The sequence below is a fragment of the Coregonus lavaretus genome, assembly GCF_964263955.1.
Source record: "Coregonus lavaretus genome assembly, chromosome: 20".
In the NCBI taxonomy this organism is placed as follows: domain Eukaryota; kingdom Metazoa; phylum Chordata; class Actinopteri; order Salmoniformes; family Salmonidae; genus Coregonus; species Coregonus lavaretus.
The window spans coordinates 36,767,426-36,787,605 of NC_140007.1; the positions used below are offsets into that span (position 1 = coordinate 36,767,426).

Consider the following 20,180-nt stretch of genomic DNA (forward strand, 5'->3'; position numbering starts at 1 on the left):
TGTGCCTTTAAACAGTTTGGAAAATTCCAGAAAAGGATTTGTCATGGCTTTAGAAGCTTCTGATAGGCTAATTGACATCATTTGAGTCAATTGGAGGTGTACCTGTGGATGTATTTCAAGGCCTACCTTCAAACTCAGTGCCTCTTTGCTTGACATCATGGGAAAATCAAAAGAAATCAGCCAAGACCTCAGAAAAAAAATTTGTAGACCTCCACAAGTCTGGTTCATCCTTGGGAGCAATTTCCAAACTCCTGAAGGTCCCACGTTCATCTGTACAAACAATAGTACGAAAGTATAAACACCATGGGACCACGCAGCTATCATATCGCTCAGGAAGGAGATGCGTTCTGTCTCCTAGAGATGAACGTACTTTGGTGCGAAAAGTGAAAATCAATCCCAGAACAAGAGCAAAGGACCTTGTGAAGATGCTGGAGGAAACAGGTACAAAAGTATCTATATCCACAGTAAAACAAGTCCTATATCGACATAACCTGAAAGGCCGCTCAGCAAGGAAGAAGCCATTTTGGAGAAATGTCCTCTGGTCTGATGAAACAAAAATATAACTGTTTGGCCATAATGACCATCGTTATGTTTGGAGGAAAATGGGGGCGCTTGCAAGCCGAAGAACACCATCCCAACCATGAAGCACGGGGGTGGCAGCATCATGCTGTGGGGGTGCTTTGCTGCAGGAGGGACTGGTGCACTTCACAAAATAGATGGCATCATGAGGAAGGAAAAATGATGTGGATATATTGAAGCAACATGTCAAGACATCAGTCAGGAAGTTAAAGCTTGGTCGCAAATGTCACGCCCTGACTTATGGGACTCTAGTATGTTGAATCAGGGTGTGGAGGTCTAGGTTGTTATTTCTATGTTTACATTCTAGGTATTGTATGTCTATGTTTGGCCGGGTGTGATTCCCAATCAGAGACAGCTGTTGCTTGTTGTCTCTGATTGGGGTTCATACTTAGGCAGCCTATTGGCAATCATTAGTTGTGGGATCTTGTTCCGTGTGTAGGCTTGTTTTGTGTTTAGCCTGAGGACTTCACGTTACGTTGGTTTGTTGTTTTTGTTTGTGTGTTTATCGTTGAAATAAACATGTATGCATTTCACGCTGCGCCTTGGTCTGACCCGTCCTTAAACGAACGTGACAGAAGATCCCACCAAACACGGACCAAGCAGCGTGCCCAGGAGCAAACACCCTGGACACAGGTGGGGAAGATTTGGTCTTGGGAGGAGATATTTGTGGGGAAAGGACCCTGGGCGAAGAAGGAAGCCCAGGCAGGAGAGGAGCAATGGCAACACAGAAGGCGCCGGCCGAGGAGGAAGCCCGAGAGGCAGCCCCAATAAAAATGTTTGGGGGGGCTAAAGGAGTGGTCGGGGAGTGAGAGAGAAGAGCCCCGACCACTGCACCCGGTGGGTTTCCAGGTTGAGTCCCTACGACCATGGGAAGAAAAGTGGGAACAGTTTTTTATACTGAGGAGTCGGAGGATGACGACGACGATGAGTTTCTGTTCCCTAACTCGTGGGGGCTCCCAGAGGAGTCCTCACTGGAGGAGTAGTGCCGAGAGAGAGAGAAGGATCGAATCTGCAGGGTAAGAGAGGAGGCCACCACATTACGGGGGCTGATAGCAAGAATAGAACGGGAGAGCTCCATTCAAGAGGAGGCACTGCAGGAGGCTCGTAGGGAGAAGGAGGAAGTAGATTCACGGAGAGAGGAGCTGGTTAGGCAACATAAGGATCGTGGGTTAATAGAGGAACCCATGTATGCGGAGATACGCACTGTATCGCCAGTGCGCATGCACAGCCCAGTGCGTTCTGTGCCAGCACCCCGCACGTGTCGTGCGAAAGTGGGCAGCCAGCCAGGACGGGTTGTGCCGGCTCAACGCTCCTGGTCTCCAGTGCACCTCACCAGTCCTGTACGGCCCGTACCTGCTCCTCGCACCAAGCCAGTGGTGTGTGTTCCCAGTCTGGCCCGGCCCGTATCTGCTCCTCGCACCAAGCCAGTGGTGTGTGTCCCCAGTCTGGCCCGGCCCGTTCCTGCTCCTCTCACCAGACCTGTGGTGCGTGTCTCCAGTCCGGCCCGGCCCGTTCCTGCTCCTCGCACCAGACCTGTGGTGCGTGTCTCCAGTCCGGCCCGGCCCGTTCCTGCTCCTCGCACCAGACCAGTGGTGTGTGTTCCCAGTCCAGCCCGGCCCGTTCCTGCTCCTCGCACCAGACCTGTGGTGCATGTTCCCAGTTCAGTACGGCCTGTCCCTGCTCCTCGCACCAAACCAGTGGTGCGTGTCGCCAGCCCGGTACGACCCGTACCTGCTCCCCGCACCAAGCCAGTGGTGTGTGTCCCCAGTCTGGCCCGGCCCATTCCTGTTCCTCGCACCAGACAAGTGGTGCGTGTTCCCAGTCCGGCCCGGCCCGTTCCTGTTCCTTGCACCAGGCCAGTGGTGCGTGTTCCCAGTCCGGTACGGCCCGTGCCTGCTCCCCGCACCAAGCTAGTGGTGTGTGTTCCCAGTCCGGCCCGGCCCGTTCCTGTTCCTCGCACCAGGCCAGTGGTGCGTGTTCCTAGTCCGGTCCGGCCCGTGCCTGCTCCTCGCACCAGACCAGTGGTGTGTGTGTCCAGTCCGGCACGGCCCGTGCCTGTTCGGTTGCTCCACTCCGGAGCCCGAGCAGTCCGCTCCACCGGTGCCTGATCCAGCTCCGGTCGGTTGCTCCACTCCGGAGCCAGAGCAGTCCGCTCCACCGGTGCCTAGTCCAGCTCCGGTCAGCGGCTCCATTCCGGAGCCAGAGCAGTCCATTCCACCGGGGTCCAGTCCAGCTCCGGTCAGCAGCTCCACTCCGGAACCAGAGTAGTCCGCTCCAGCTCCGGTCAGCAGCTTCACTCCGGAGCCAGAGCAGTCCGCTCCACCGGTGCACAGTCCAGCTCCGGTCAGCAGCTCCACTCCGGAGCCAGAGCAGTCCGCTCCACCGGTGCCCAGTCCAGCTCCGGTCAGCGGCTCCAGTCCAGACCCAGACGTCAGCCCCTCTCCAGGTTCGGGGTCTCCCACACCAGGGCCCAGACAGGGCTTGGTGCATCGTGGGAGGAAGGAGAGGGGAAGCAGCGCGCCGAGGTCCAGACCAGACCAGGGGCGCAACGGCGAGGCTGAGAGAATGTGGTCGTCACGCCCGGAGCCGGATCCACCTCCGAGGCGGAATGCCCACCTGGACCCTACCCTGTTATGTCAGGTTTGTGCGGTCGGAGTCCGCACCTTTGGGGGGGGGGGTACTGTCACGCCCTGACTTATGGGACTCTAGTATGTTGAGTCAGGGTGTGGAGTTCTATGTTGTATTTTCTATGTTCTCGTTCTAGGTGTTGTATGTCTATGTTTGGCCGGGTGTGATTCCCAATCAGAGACAGCTGTCGCTCGTTGTCTCTGATTGGGGATCATACTTAGGCAGCCTGTTTGCATTCATTAGTTGTGGGATCTTGTTCCGTGTTAGAGGCTTGTATTGTGTTTAGCCTGAGGACTTCACGTTTCGTTGTTTTGTTGTTTTGTTCGTGTGTTTATCGTTGAAATAAACATGTATGCATTTCATGCTGCGCCTTGGTCTGACCCGTCCTTAAACGAACGTGACAGCAAATGGGTCTTCCAAATAGACAATGACCCCAAGCATACTTCCAAAGTTGTGGCAAAATGGCTTAAGGATAACAAAGTAAAGGAGTGGCCATCACAAAGCCCTGACCTCAATCGTATAGAAAATGTGTGGGCAGAACTGAAAAGGCGTGTGCGAGCAAGGAGGCCTACAAACCTGACTCAGTCACACTAGCTCTGTCAGGAAGAATGGGCCAAAAGTCACCCAACTTATTGTGGGAAGCTTGTGGAAGGCTACCCAAAACGTTTCACCCAAGTTAAACAATTTAAAGGCAATGCTACCAAATACTAATTGAGTGTATGTAAACTTCTGACCCACTGGGAATGCGATGAAATAAATAAAAGCTGAAATAAATAATTATTACATACATAGTCCCGTGTAGCTCAGTTGGTAGAGCATGGCGTTTGCAACGCCAGGGTTGTGGGTTCGTTTCCCACGGGAAACCCATATGAATAACAAAAATGTATGCACTCACTAACTGTAAGTCGCTCTGGATAAGAGCGTCTACTAAAATGTAAATGTAATTCTCTCTATTATTTTGACATTTCACATTCTTAAAATAAAGTGGTGATCCTATAAAGGGAATTTTTACTAGAATTAAATGTCAGGAATTGTGAAAAACTGAGTTTAAATGTATTTGGCTAAGGTGTATGTAAACTTCCGACTTCAACTATATATATATATATATATATATATATATATATATTTTATATATATTTTATATATATATATTTTTACTAAAATCTTTTGGGGCCCAAATAAAATCACTCGCAAGCCGGTTTTGGTTGCTGACTCCTGCCCTACACAGATTGAGCCCATTGAATTGAACGCTTGCTTTACAACTGGTCTTCTTGAGGCTTCAATGGACTTGTAAGATAAATGATAAATAGATAGACCATAGCCTATTATATTGCATTGTTGCTGTTCCATGCTCCTGAACATGCCTTTAAGACAACACTACTCCAAAAATTTGACCACAATAACAAACTCATAGTAGGCCTATTGTGATGAATGGAATGGAATGGAATGGGGAGGGGGCAGCGATAGGCTACATATAACATGCTAGAAAAAAAAGAGTTGGGTGGGTGCACCTATGATGAAATGCCTTGTCCTTAACCCATCATAAAAGGCATTAATAGTGAGGAAGATATCACTGACTTTTTTCTTTACTCAAGTGGAAATATTTGAGAAGCTTTGAAGTGAGGCGCCTGCTTTCTTTCACCTCTATCTGCAATTACTTTATGACATTTTATCAGCCTGAAGAAACACACCTCTTGTACTAATTATCCTGACCATGCACTGCCACGTAGGCCACAGCTTGAATCATTCGTCCCCCACTGGCCACATATTGGCTGTATCAACATTTTTTCCAGGTAATTTCAATGAAATTACGTTGAACCAACCTGGAATAGACGTTGAATTGAAGTCTATGCCCAGTGGTCAGAGATTAAAAAACAGCCAACAAGCAGTTCAAACTGGTTTTGAAATGTCACTTCAAATCTTTAGCCGGGGTTAACCTGTCCTTGATAAAGAAACATTGGATACCATTATGGCCATTGGCTTTCATCCATATTACAATAGCATAATCATTGAGAAATACTCATCTTGATTGTAAGCGATCTTCATCTTCATAATCATAGCTTAGTAATAACTCAGGATAGTAAAATGAAGATAACAAACCATCTAGTTTGTTCATTCACTTAACTTGTACAATATTGACTAAGCCAGCAAAGTGTCAGTGTGACAGGGGAAGACCTCTGAAATAATGTTAACAAAACATGATATTTTTCCTCCTGACATAAAGGTTTAACAGAAGTTATCCTGCTACATTTACAGTTAATCTCCTACAGTATAAGGTTACATATCATTTTGTACTTTAACATCTGCTCTTATTGAAATAAAGCACAGTACAATGTAATGTAAAAATAAACCTTGACATTTTATTCATCTTCACATTGTAAGGTGAAACATATTGCCCATCTTTGCAGTATAAGGAAGTACAGACGGCAAGGCAACATGTATTCTGTCATGTAGTTATAATACCATGACAAAATAACATTCCATGGTCAAACAAAAAACACTACCAGGTCTTTACAGTGAAACTGCAAAAAAATATATTTGAAATGGGTAAAACACTGTGAATGCCTTAAACATTTATAAAGTGGCTCCACAGAAAGTATACAGTATTAAATGAACTGAGCTGTTTTAATTCGAACATTTAAGCGTTTTACTTTGTTTTACTACACAACTAGCGATTTCCAGTGTATATAGACAGGGATATCTTAAACCTGGATTTCAATGCAACACAACTGTCATACAGCAAGTACAAGATAACTTAAAAAAGTTAAATTTGTCCTTTCAGAACCAATTGACTACCTATCATACCTGTATATCTCCGTCTGTCACATAATTACATTATTTCAAAACATGACAATGTCGTTATATTCTTATTTCTGGGTACAAGTTGTGAGTGACTATATCAGTCAACAAGACTTGTATTGCCATTGACAACAGTCTTTGAAAAGACTGTGTAACACTAACATCATGATCTGCCTCATCACAGATATAAGGCCTGTTTGTAACATTCATACAATTTCAATGTGATTAAGAAACCTATCTAATATGTATACAGTTATATTTTATTTACCCATTCATAATTTGAACTCTGTATAAGGGTATAGATAACCTGTACAACTATGTCAAAGAGCATATCATATTGCCCACGAATGAGGTTGTTTTAGCAGTTTACTGTGTCAGCTTGATACTACATGCAACAATATGAGTAGGGCTACCGTATGTACAGTATCTCAGGTGGGGGCTAGTTGACTAATGTAACCTAACTGTACAGTACACTCCTGAGATTTTTGGAAAATATGTATTTCTCACATGTGAGAATTATTGTTGCACCTTTATACTGAGCATGTTTACAGAGAAACCGAGAAGCTAGCGAAGATGGTGAAATTGTGAATGCTTTGTTGGACGGGTTTGTGGGGTCCAGTTCTGTGTTAGATGGCTTCTTGCTTGGTGATGGTGGGCTGAGGGATGGAGATAGGATTCTTGGGCACAGTGGCTATAACCCCTTGAGCCATTTTATAGTGTTCTGAACTGGAGGCTGTGGGAGGAGAGGGGATTGGGGTTCCAGGAGTGGTTGCAACAAACCAGAAAGAATCCATTAGTGGAGGAATTCACTAAACTACGCAGCTAGTCAGGTTAACAAACAAATCAACATATTTACCTTGTGGCATAACATTACTTGAATATATATATATATATATATATATATATATATATATATATATATATATATTCAGACAAGGAATAAGTATTTTGTGAAATCTTCTGAGGGCATTAAAAATGTTAAGAAAAAATAAAATACGTTTTCTTTGACAAAGTAAGCCTGATTAGTCTCTCTGAATAACTTCTTAGTGGATTATTCCGCCAAGCTTGTTTGTCCTTCCAACTACCTGACTCTGTTGCACATGGGAGTAGATTGATGCCACTGAGCTCATCGTTGGTTGAGAATTTCAAGCATTTTATTGTCTAATTTTGGGGTCGGTGTCCCAGACACAGCTTTCAGTGCTATTTAGTCCAGGACTAGGCTTAATCTGTCTCTGGGGAACCGACACTTAGAGTTGGACATTTGGGGTCTGGCATGTAGTTATTGGTACTCACAGATTTGGCCGTTGTGGATGGAAGTAGCCATGTTGCTAGCCACGATGACATTGTTGCTAAGGTGTTCCTGAACCAGATGTGGATGCAGAGAGTGTGGTGTGTGAGGTGCCTCGTTAGTAGAACCTGAGGAAAACAACACAACATACACCAACCCCCCAAACAGTTAGTTTCCTCCTTCACTGTGATGCTGTCCATTGGTAATACAGTATGATAACCAACTAGCATTCTATCCTATTGAAGAGTGTAAACTTCTCTAGCCAATAGAACTCACAGAAAGTTGTTTGTGATAAATTCTTTTGGCATTACATTTGGCAATAGATTGAGATTTTTTTGTTTATTTGTAACAATATCAAGATGTCTAACCTCCTAAGAGCATCTCTTGGAGCAGGTTGTCAATCTTGGCCATGCCAAAGAGTTTGACAAACTGTATTTGTTCGATCATCTGCCAGGTGATGCTCTGTAGTGTAGGCAGCAGCAGGAGCAACTCTCCGAAGCGTCCCCGGGACTCATACTGCCGGTCGTTGATGTAGTCCTCTAGGCTGACCTGAACCTGGTAACGCATCCGCTTGATCTTACCTGGTTCACTCAGACCTTTGGCATCTGGAGCAGGAGAGAGTAGGCATTTGGTCAACAGCTTGGTCACTCGCTACCTGGTCACATTGCTCATATAACAGGCATTCTTAGTCACTAGTTTAGTTACTCACTGGTTACATAGTTTTTGTTTTGCAACTGGTTACTCACTGGTTACTGCCCTAGAATGCTTCATATGATGTATGCACTGTTTGAATCGGACGATAGGCTGTTCATTTTAAAAGTGACGTTGTGTTCCATGTAATACCTGGATCAAAGAAAACAATGGCTTTCAAACAAGCGTATTCATTGTCGTCTATCTGGAGCTCCTGGAAGGACAGCACTAGCTCGTCCAGAATCCTCACTGCTACTCGGCTCACTTCCAACTCCGGGCAGTTCCGGGGAATAATGTGGTCATTTCCTATAAGGAACAGAAACCAATAATTGTCATGTAGGGCAGAATCACTCTGTGATGTTTGACGATCCCCCCCCCCATATTGCTAGCATAACTGTTATATAACTAGTCTATTATATTACACAACTATTATATGATGTGATGTAATAATAATAATAATCCTTTGGTGGGTGCTTATATTAGTACAAGAATGTACTAATACGCATGCGTTAATTGGGCTCCCGAGTGGCGCAGTGGTCTAAGGCACTGCATCTCAGTGCTTGAGGTGTCACTACAGACCCCCTGGTTCTATTCCAGGCTGTATCACAACCGGTCATGATTGGGAGTCCCATAGGGCGGCGCACAATTGGCCCAGCGTTGTCCGGGTTTGGCCGGTGTAGGCCGTCATTGTAAATAAGAATTTGTTCTTAACTGACTTGCCTAGTTAAATGAAGGTAAAATAAAAATAAAAAATTGGAAATGTGTTTTTTTCATAAACCAACTCCCCCTGAGACACCCTTGGAGAGTGGGGTCACAGCCAGGGTCTACCATTATCAATGGTGATCCTGGAGCAATTAGATGGTGTACAGTAGCTAATATATTATCTTCACTTTACCTAGTAACAGGAGGTCCTTGTACAACATAGACCTCTTTGCAGCTCCAATCAGAAGATTCTCTCCAGCATGGGCTCGCAGCAATGCCACCTGAAATAAAGGAAAGTCATTTCAATATTAATCACTGGGAGAAAAAAAAACTGGTTGAATCAACGTTGTTTACATTTCATTTCGATGTAAAAAATAAAATAAAATGTGATGACGTTGAATCCAACGTCGAAAACTGATTGGATTTTTTAAAAGTCATCAACGTAAGGGAATTGTGTCTTTTTTTCACATAAATGTTTACCGAAATCCAATGACATGGTGAATGATTGATTTCATGCTGAATTCACATTAGTTGACAACTCAACCAAATGTAAATCAAAACTACACGTTGAGCTGAAGTCTGTGCCCAGTGAGTAGCTTTAACCTTGAAGCTGTCTTGCATCAAAACACAGCCTCTTAACCTTTTTTTTAGGGGGTAGATCAGCTTAATATTGCAGATAGATTGTAACTTCCATCAATGTAATTGTCTGCATCACTTCCAATCACCCATGATATATATATATACATACATACACACATATACACACATACATACACACATACACATATACATACATACATACATACATACATATCCATACATATACATACATACATACATACATACAGTGGGGGAAAAAAGTATTTAGTCAGCCACCAATTGTGCAAGTTCTCCCACTTAAAAAGATGAGAGAGGCCTGTAATTTTCATCATAGGTACATGTCAACTATGACAGACAAAATGAGAAAAAAAATCCAGAAAATCACATTTTAGGATTTTTAATGAATTTATTTGCAAATCATGGTGGAAAATAAGTATTTGGTCACCTACAAACAAGCAAGATTTCTGGCTCTCACAGACCTGTAACTTCTTCTTTAAGAGGCTCCTCTGTCCTCCACTCGTTACCTGTATTAATGGCACCTGTTTGAACTTGTTATCAGTATAAAAGACACCTGTCCACAACCTCAAACAGTCACACTCCAAACTCCACTATGGCCAAGACCAAAGAGCTGTCAAAGGACACCAGAAACAAAATTGTAGACCTGCACCAGGCTGGGAAGACTGAATCTGCAATAGGTAAGCAGCTTGGTTTGAAGAAATCAACTGTGGGAGCAATTATTAGGAAATGGAAGACATACAAGACCACTGATAATCTCCCTCGATCTGGGGCTCCACGCAAGATCTCACCCCGTGGGGTCAAAATGATCACAAGAACGGTGAGCAAAAATCCCAGAACTACACGGGGGGGCCTAGTGAATGACCTGCAGAGAGCTGGGACCAAAGTAACAAAGCCTACCATCAGTAACACACTACGCCGCCAGGGACTCAAATCCTGCAGTGCCAGACGTGTCCCCCTGCTTAAGCCAGTACATGTCCAGGCCCGTCTGAAGTTTGCTAGAGTGCATTTGGATGATCCAGAAGAGGATTGGGAGAATGTCATATGGTCAGATGAAACCAAAATAGAACTTTTTGGTAAAAACTCAACTCGTCGTGTTTGGAGGACAAAGAATGCTGAGTTGCATCCAAAGAACACCATACCTACTGTGAAGCATGGGGGTGGAAACATCATGCTTTGGGGCTGTTTTTCTGCAAAGGGACCAGGACGACTGATCCGTGTAAAGGAAAGAATGAATGGGGCCATGTATCGTGAGATTTTGAGTGAAAACCTCCTTCCATCAGCAAGGGCATTGAAGGTGAAACGTGGCTGGGTCTTTCAGCATGACAATGATCCCAAACACACCACCCGGGCAACGAAGGAGTGGCTTCGTAAGAAGCATTTCAAGGTCCTGGAGTGGCCTAGCCAGTCTCCAGATCTCAACCCCATAGAAAATCTTTGGAGGGAGTTGAAAGTCCGTGTTGCCCAGCGACAGCCCCAAAACATCACTGCTCTAGAGGAGATCTGCATGGAGGAATGGGCCAAAATACCAGCAACAGTGTGTGAAAACCTTGTGAAGACTTACAGAAAACGTTTGACCTGTGTCATTGCCAACAAAGGGTATACAACGAAGTATTGAGAAACTTTTGTTATTGACCAAATACTTATTTTCCACCGTCATTTGCAAATAAATTCATTAAAAATCCTAAAATGTGATTTTCTGGAGAAAAAAATCTCATTTTGTCTGTCATAGTTGACATGTACCTATGATGAAAATTACAGGCCTCTCATCTTTTTAAGTGGGAGAACTTGCACAATTGGTGGCTGACTAAATACTTTTTTTCCCCACTGTACATACACAAACTACTTTCCAACCCCACCACCCTTTCCCTAATTGGAGTAAACTAGTGAACAACAATGCTTAGGCCTCTACTTCCAGCTTATACTTACTATATACATTTTATGGACACAGTCAATTTTACAGTAATTATATTTTGTTTGTTTTTTCTCCTGAACTTCTTCTACTCTCAACCTCTCCAATCATTTTCATGATGTCCATCCGGTTTGCTTCTATATGCCATATCTTTCTAACTGTGCTCTTTCACAAAAGCTACCAACATACAACCTATATACTTATTATGGACACAGTATGCTTACATTATTAGTTATCTTATTATTAGTTGTTGTTATTAATCCCATCCTTCAACTCCATTCAACACCACCCATCTATCTCTTAACACCATCCAAATAGGATTTCTATTTGCCATATATTTTTCAACTGTACTGTGATGTTTTAGAAAAGTTCTGAAACTTTCTATTCTCATTGTTTCTACAGATTGTAAATTGAAAATAAACATTTTGCTAAAGTATTATTATATTATTGATCGATTGACTATGACTTTTCAGATCACCCAGTAATGCTATCTGCAAGGTTAGCTCCAGGTAAATATTGCAATCCTTTAGCCATTCCTGGACCAGTGTCCAAAAACAAGCTACAAATGGACAGTGCCAAAACAAATGATCTAATGATTCTGTCTCTTCGCAACAAAATCTGCAGAGCTGGGAAGATTGTATCCCCCATATAAATAACATTCTATTGGTAGCAATAATTTTATATAATAATTTAAATTGAAAGATTCTAAGTTTTGAATCCGGTGTCGTTTTGCGTATCAGTTCATAAACACTATGCCATGGGATCGGTACGTCAAAAATCTCTTCCCAACTATTTTGCAATCTATATGGGACGGACGGCTGTCAATCCTTTGGTCCTTAAATGAAACTGGTATACTTTTTTATTCATCACAGTTTTCTTTAACCAATTATGTTCTTTAATGCAAGGCCGACAGACAAGTTCCTTACTTTCTCCCCCTTCCACTTTCCTCTTCCATTTTTGCGGTAAGGCTGCAATTATTTGGTTGTAATTTTGGGTAGAGCAGACATTTCCATATGTTTTTGTTAGCTGCATGTGCAACATAACTCCACCAGTCCTACCGATGATATAATTTACAAAGATTATACCTAAACCTAAATAGGTTTTTTGTCAATTAGTATATTTGAGTTTAACCACAATATTTGTTGCATTATTTGTTCTGTCGTTTCTGGAGGATTAAATTGAAATTGCAACCAACTTTCCATGGCTTGTTTTAGAAATAGTGATATTTGGGAGATTATTTCCTTTTCAAATAACTGAAAGTGAGAGGTTGTAATCTGAATAAAGGGAAAAGGCCATTCTTGAACATTAGGTGAGACAATCTTACTAATTTGCTTGAGAACCAGTTCGGATTTAAGTATAATTTTTGTATGACTGAAGCATTTAGTGATAGGTCTAATGCTTTAATATTTAATAATTTCCGGCCTCCGAATTCATATTCATTATATAAATAGGCCCATTTAATTTTGTCTGGCTTGCTGTATAAAATTGACTTTTTTTTTCTTCATATAATTTAAAAAACTGTTCACTAGGTGTAGGCAAGACCATAAGCAAATAGGTAAACTGGGATAATACATATATATATATATATATATATATATATATATATATATATATATATATATATATATATATTTATTTTTTTGTCATTTAGCAGACGCTCTTATCCAGAGCGACTTACATACTAAAGAGTTAATCAGGGTGATTTTTCCACAAATTGACAGGTATTTACCTTTCCATGGTAGCAAGATCTTATCTTTCTATTAAGATTTATTGGAGTGAGATCATTTATTTCCTTTGGTATATGTATTCCGAGTATATCCACATCACCATCAGACCATTTTATTGGTAAACTACATGGTAATGTAAAAATTGTATTTTTTTAGTGATCCAATATGTAATATAGTACATTTGTCATAATTTGGTTGTAATCCAGATCCTCTATGAGGCTGTGGAGGGATTATAGTTGTGGATTTAAAAGAAAACATGAATCATCAGCGTACAATGACACCTTTGTTTTTAAGCCCTGGATTCCTAATCCCTTGATGTTATTGTTGGATCTGATTTTAATAGCTAACATCTCGATGGCCATAATAAATAGATATGCTGATAGTGGACAACCTTGTTTCACTCCTCTTGACGGTTTAAAACTTTCTGAGAAATAGCCATTATTTACAATTTTACACCTAGGGTTACTATACATGATTTTGACCCATTTTATAAGAGATTCTCCAAAATTGAAATGCTCCAGGCATTTATATATAAACCCCAGTCGTACTTTATCAAATGCCTTTTCGAAGTCTGCTATGAATAGCAGGCCTGGTTCCCCAGATTTTCCATAGTGTTCTATTGTTTCCAGTACTTGCCTTATATTATCTCCAATGTATCTTCCATGTAAAAAACCTGTCTGATTAGAATGAATAATGTCCGACAATGCCTTTTTAATTCTATGCGCTATACATTTTGCTAGAATTTTTGCATCACAACACTGAAGTGTAAGGGGCCTCCAATTTTTTTAATGGACTGGATCTTTATATTTTACACTTGTATCCTGTTTCAGTAATAATGAAATCAGACCTTCTTCTTGAGTGTCTGATAATCTACCATTTACATAGGAGTGGTTAAAACATGCTAATAACGGTCCTCTTAGTATATCAAAAAAGGTTTGGTATACCTCGACTGGTATGCCATCCAACCCTTGAGTTTTCCCGGACTTAAAGTCTTTAATTGCATCCAGAAGTTCCTCCTCTGTAATTTCACCTTCACATTAGTCTTTCTGTATGGTTGTTAATTTTACATTATCAATAGAAAGAAAATCTCTACAATTAGCTTCAGTTAGAGGAGATGGAGGCGACTGAAATGAAAACATATGCTTAAAGTACTTTGTTTCCTCCTTCAAAATATCATTTGGTGAATCATGGGTGACTCCGTCAATTGTAACCAGTTTCATTAAATTATATTTGGCAGCATTCCTATGTTGAAGATTTAAAAAGAATTTGGTGCATTTTTCCCCATATTCCATCCAGTTTGCTTTATTTTTATAATATATTACACTTGATCTTTCTTGAATAAGTTTCTCCATTTCTTTTTGTTTTGCCATCTATCTGTTCTGTTAGACCTTCTATTTCCTTTGTTAGTATAAACTCTTTTGACCTAAATATCCATATATCTACTAGTTCTAATGTATCCATGACATTCACGATTTCCTTAAGAGCATGAGGGTGATTGTTTGTAGTGTGATTTCCTTTACGGTCCATTGAGCTATTTAAAACAGTTTTATAATCCCCCACCATAATAATATTTACTTGAATTGCTTGCAGGGTTGATCATTTATTATAGATATTGTCAAAGAAGTGTGGATCATCATTATTTGGTCCGTAAAGGTTAATGAGCCATATCTGTTTATGTTCCAATAACATATTTAAAATAATCCATCTACCTTGCGTATCTATTTGGACAATTTGCACATTCGGATCGAAATTACTATTAACTAATATCATCATTCCTTTTGAGTTTCTTTGCCCATGGGAGAAGTATATTTCTCCACCCCCATTCCTTTTTCCACGCAACTTCATCTATAATTGCTGAATGAGTTTCCTGTAAACAATAGATATTATATTCCTCTGAACTTCTTTATGAAACAATGTATTTGATAAGACATGGGAAATATTACACCACTTCTGCCACTCATACCTAACCATTAAACAAGGAAGCTTTCCCACCACCTTTAAGGTCACTGAAGAGCTAGCCAGAGATTCTCACAGAGAGAGAGAGTCAAGTAAGTGTGTGAAGATACACCTGCTGGATCCCTCACTAATTCAACATCAGCAAATCAGTTACCAAAGCCCTGGTTATCACAGTGTTAATGATTCTGGAATGGTTCTGATCAGAGATACAACTTTCAAACTAGCTCATCATATTCTAACTGGAGATTATAATACATGAACCACCTATTTGGCAGAGGATTCTGAGGTCTTAAAAAACAGCAGCAGCACTCTATACTCAAAATGCTGCATGGAGAGCTTTATATTCCCTGGACACATAGCTTCAAGTTGTTATTGTTAAGAATCCCAATAATGTCATTATCAGACTGGTTTCTGGCCTTATATTGCATTCTTTTTAGTCCAGGACAAAACGGCCCATAAAGTGCAATAGCCCTGAATGAGAGTAGTAGGGTTTAGTCTAACCTAGTCTGTGACTGTTCATTTCTAGTGCAATCGTACCTGGTCATCCAGGGGCAGGTCACAGAAGGCAGGGATGTACTTGGCCCATTCCACCAGCACCAGCAGCTGCTGTTTCATTGATTCACACACATCTGTGATGGTCGCTATCTTTTTCGTCCTGATGTCACCATTCAGTATAGGTCCAGGTGAGGATATCTACACACGCAGAATAAAAAATGAATATGTCTCCTATGTATTCATAGCCAAATTATAAACACAATTTATTTAACCAAAATAAATGAAATTCCATTCCATTCTATTCAATACAACCTCTGTGGCATTTTTTATTTTTTTTATGCTTACATGATTTCGATCGAAAAAGCCATATCCATGGGTCTTACCTGTCTTGAGAGTACATCTGCCTGGATCAGTGCATTGATAGATGGTAAACTGCTGTCTTCATAGCTAGATCTCCTGGTGCTGATTCTGTCTCTCTCGTTCTGTACAGCTGAGAAACAAATAGAAACATAAACCGTGGCTAGCAGAATATAATACATACTTCATTATTTATTGTTCACCAGAAATTGTTTAGTCAAAGCACTCCCCATACTCTCAGACTCACTCTAATTCACTTCACAAACCTACAAAGTCATTCAACTCAAATATGCCATTCCTTTCATATGTTAAATCATACATTATCTGACAGTCATTCATAATTCCTAGTAGGTTACTAGCATTGACTCAGAATAGCATTAGGAGAAAAAAGTATCCTAGGGTTGATGTGTTTATCAGTATGTGTGGCTATAACTCCCTCACAGAAGTTGTTGCTCAGCATAAGCTGGTCATAGAATTCAGTGAATCACGGAGTGAACATTAACAAAGTGCTGCTCTTGTGGTTCTTGCAACATACCCTACCCTGAGCCATGAGCAGTCCCAATGGCTCTGCTCCTCTCTACAACACTACGATAGGGACTGGCTGATAAAAATGGAACGTTCTAGGATATCCCTTACCAGAGATTATTAAATCATAACTGCTAGTGTCATCACATTGGGTAGAGACTGAGTATAATATGTAATAACACAATATGGCTAAATAGGTCTATCTCAATAATGTTGTCACTCTTCCACTCTATTTACCATTTGAATGAAGTTGAATGAATTGTATACCTTCTTTTTTCATGCCAGCTCGAAAGCATTTCTTCAATCGACAGTATCTGCATTGATTCCTCTTGTCTTTGTCCACAATGCACTGTCTGCTGAACCTGGGAAGTGAGTTTGAAGAGGGCTTGATTTATTAAGGGCTTATTGAGTAGATTGCAGTTAGGAGAAGACTGTTGTTGAATATGCCAGTGCTATTGCAACCTACTGTAGAAGTCTGAAATCTATTGATTATCACGTTCTCTCGAGGCCTACATACATCAGTTTGATATTGCAACTGTCAATGAACACCCCATCTATGTACAGGTACTGTATCCCAATCCAAAAACTTGTTGAATTTAGTAGTCTTTTATTGTAAATGCCCAAGGATGGTCACTGTCTTTGCTCTTGTGTGTAATATTGGCCTAAACCTCACCTGCATGAGTACATGTGGTTTTTGCGAACGCTCCGACGGAAGAAGCCTTTGCAGCCATCACAGCTGGAGGCCCCATAGTGTTTGCCCGTGGCCCTGTCCCCACAGATGGCACACAGGGTGCCCGCTCCGAGGTGGTTGGCAGCGTTCATGTTGGCACTCTCAGCCGGCGAGGAGTCTGAAACAACAATGAATAAAGACATATTTTATACAGTATATTTGAAGTTTGGGATGTGCGTATCACCCTATGCTTCAGAGTCGAGAGAGAGAGAGAGAGAGAGAGAGAGAGAGAGAGATATTCCTTATCAAGTCAGGGGCTCTTTGGGTCATCATGTTGGATATGAGATAGAACATATGTGCAGTTATGTGATCCAAGATCAAAACGAGTAGATATTTCTGAGGGCTAGATTAAATAATGAAATAATGAATTGCTATGTTGGTGGAAGATAAACTGTGCGAGTGTATGGGATGGATGTTATGGAATGACTAGTGGTCAACAGTTTGAGAGAACTAGAGGAAAGGTCATACATTGAAATCATCTGTTACTTTAACCAGAATGTTTTTCTACAAAATGTGAATAATGTATTCTTTTTCTTACTCTTAGCGCACTCAGTCCTCATTTATTGACTAATATAATCAATATAATGACTGAATATAACTTAGAGGGACAATAGTGAATGACCTAACTAACTAACTTACTAACATACTTTCAAAGAAAACAGATATTTTGATTAATTTCATTTTAAAAGGTGAGAGCGACATTGATTGGTTGACTGCATCAAGTGATTACATTAAAGTCAGTCAGTGGCATTGCTGGTTGATAAAAAGGGCTAATACGGCTATGATCCGATCTATTACAGTAGTATTTACTGCACATCTGATTAGTAGCTGAAAGCCCAGTCAAAGTAAACAGTAGTTTAAGTGATGTAGGCTTGATTACCTTGAAAAAGCAATCACTGGAGACAGACAGTCTTCCTCTCAGTCTCACCCTTACTCATAGTCATCAATGAGATGACTGGCTCAATCAATCATACAGTATGGACAGTTTCTGCTTATACTTTACATGAAGTTACTCTTAGTTATACCTGTGTAGTAAAGCTGCAATTACACTAGTAACAACATCTAATGTAGAAATAAACAACACACTGTATTGTATGCTATTTACGTATCATTAAAAATTGGAATATTTGTGAGGATTAAACAGTACAATCATTAAGGCATATCAAAGATGATATTGGCCATGCAATGCGATTGTCTTTCAAGGGTCTTTCATTGTTTTTTATCCTGCGAGGAAATAGTTTCTTTTTAGAATCAAGTTCACAGTCAAATGTCATGGGAGACTAGAAAGGACAATTTCTCACTTTCAAAAAGCATGTATCATGCTGTCACACAACTCTGTGAAATGCTTTTCTCATTTTATGGACCTCAAAATGCATAATATAGATGTAGGTAACTAGAGAGAGATGTCCATGTCTCTTAAATCACCATCGCATAGGATCTATTCGTTGTAATTCTATCTTAGGTGAAATATGACCACTATACCATAACAGTCTACAAGTTACAACAGGAGAAGGTAATTCTCTACCAAATGGTTGTTTCACCACCAAACTATCCAGATGCATTGAGTGTATTGTGCAAACCCCCTGAATGTTTTACTACTGCAAGAAGAGATGATAATATTATCAGGAAAGAAGCACATTCTCATTCATTTGCATCCAATACAAGATGGACAACTGACAGCTAAACTGACCTGTCCAAAAGTTTAATATAAGTACCCCATTTAGCAGACACTTTTATCCAAAGCGACTTACGGTCATGCATGCATACATTTTACGTGTGGCTGGTCCTGGGAATCAAACCCACTATCCTGGCATTGCAAGCGCCATCCTCTACCAACTGAACTACAGAAGACCAGTTTAATAGCCAAAAGTCTCAAAGTTCAACCAGGTAACTTGTGACTCTGACTCACCTGAGCCCATGGAGAGCACTTGCATGTTTTCAAACTCCAGGGTGGTGTAGGCTGGGTCCAGGGCATCACTATAGTCTGCCATATCCATGTCTACTAGTTCTTTGGACAAACAAATTCCCTCTCAGCTACCTGACAGTGGGGCAAAAAGACTTGTCCAAGAGGCTAAGTGCCCCCCCCTGCACCCCTCCTCCTCCCTTCTCCCATATTTGGCCAAGCTCCTCCTCATAAAGGTAGATAGATATACCGCTGAGTATGCGATGGGGACACTCTCTCCTCCAGAACTCCAGAGGAGGAGGCCATGAGGAGCCTGGTTGTGACTGACAGGAGGAGCCTCCTCCCAGGCAGGCTGCTAACCGGAGGAGGGGTGGGGTGAATGGCAGGTTGATATTTAACTAGACTCCTCTATTGGTGAATCACAGTTGTTTTTCTCTCAAAGATAACATAACTTGGGATCTCTCAATCTTTTCCCTTCTCTCTCTCTCTCTCTCTCTCTCTCTCTCTCTCTCTCTCTCTCTCTCTCTCTCTCTCTCTCTCTCTCTCTCTCTCTCTCTCTCTCTCTCCCTCTCTCTCGCTCTCCTTCCCTCTTTCTCTTTCCACCCTGCTGTCAGTAATAGATCAACGATTATACTATGAGAGACATAAAATGTTGAATCTCAGCCAAATCATTGTGCTTTACTTGCTTGACATCACCTCTTATTGTTTCCTGCCAGTTTAAACCAGTTGTCCATCAGATAAATGAATGTCTTTTACCAAAGAATTGGAAGCTCAACTTGTAGGCCATCCAAAAAATGCCAAGACACTCTTACCCAAAGCCTTCAGCACCAAAAAGCATTTTATCATATGAATTCGTATTGCAATCTGAGAGCACACATATTATTTTAGCCTTTTAGCAAATTACTTAATCAAATATATACTCAACTCGAAGAGAGGTGCAGCTCAACTGGAAGCAGTGCAGTCTGGATTCAGACCTATGTCCAAATGTAATATGTCTCTGGTAAATCTCAGTTAATTTATTTGTAATAAACAAGGGAAATAACTATTGCTGAAAACAACTTGTTGCCTTTATGTAAAGGAGTTCACTGTTTCACAAAATGCTGTACGCACGTTACATACCAAAGCAGTGTAACCTAACTCTTCAGAAACATTGTTTTTTTCAAAGAAATGGCTCCTTAACGTCAAATTGAAGGCCTTTTAGAGCACTATTTGGTCACTAATGTCATTGGTTTGTGATGGTAGGAGTTTATATCTGGTTTCTTCTGGGGACTCCA

The 20,180-nt window shown here is 41.2% G+C and overlaps 1 protein-coding gene across 2 annotated transcripts; it reads right to left on the reverse strand.

The window, feature by feature from the left end:
- Nucleotides 1-5,547: 5,547 nt before the first annotated feature.
- LOC311148238 (hepatocyte nuclear factor 4-alpha-like) lies at nt 5,548-19,227 on the reverse strand. 2 transcript variants are annotated; one of them, XM_084185136.1, is made up of 10 exons: nt 18,913-19,227; nt 16,947-17,121; nt 16,511-16,635; nt 15,775-15,881; nt 15,434-15,589; nt 8,880-8,967; nt 8,138-8,290; nt 7,663-7,899; nt 7,300-7,422; nt 5,548-6,739 (listed from the first exon to the last, which is right to left on the reverse strand). In XM_084185136.1, exons 1-10 carry the CDS (start codon nt 18,998-19,000, stop codon nt 6,633-6,635), a joined length of 1,359 nt encoding a protein of 452 aa, XP_084041262.1. In that variant the 5' UTR covers nt 19,001-19,227; the 3' UTR covers nt 5,548-6,632. The 2 variants fall into 2 exon arrangements, with proteins under 2 accessions (XP_084041262.1, XP_084041263.1); XM_084185137.1 differs by having other exon boundaries at nt 16,541-16,635; nt 18,913-19,221.
- Between the last annotated feature and the right edge of the window lie 953 nt (nt 19,228-20,180).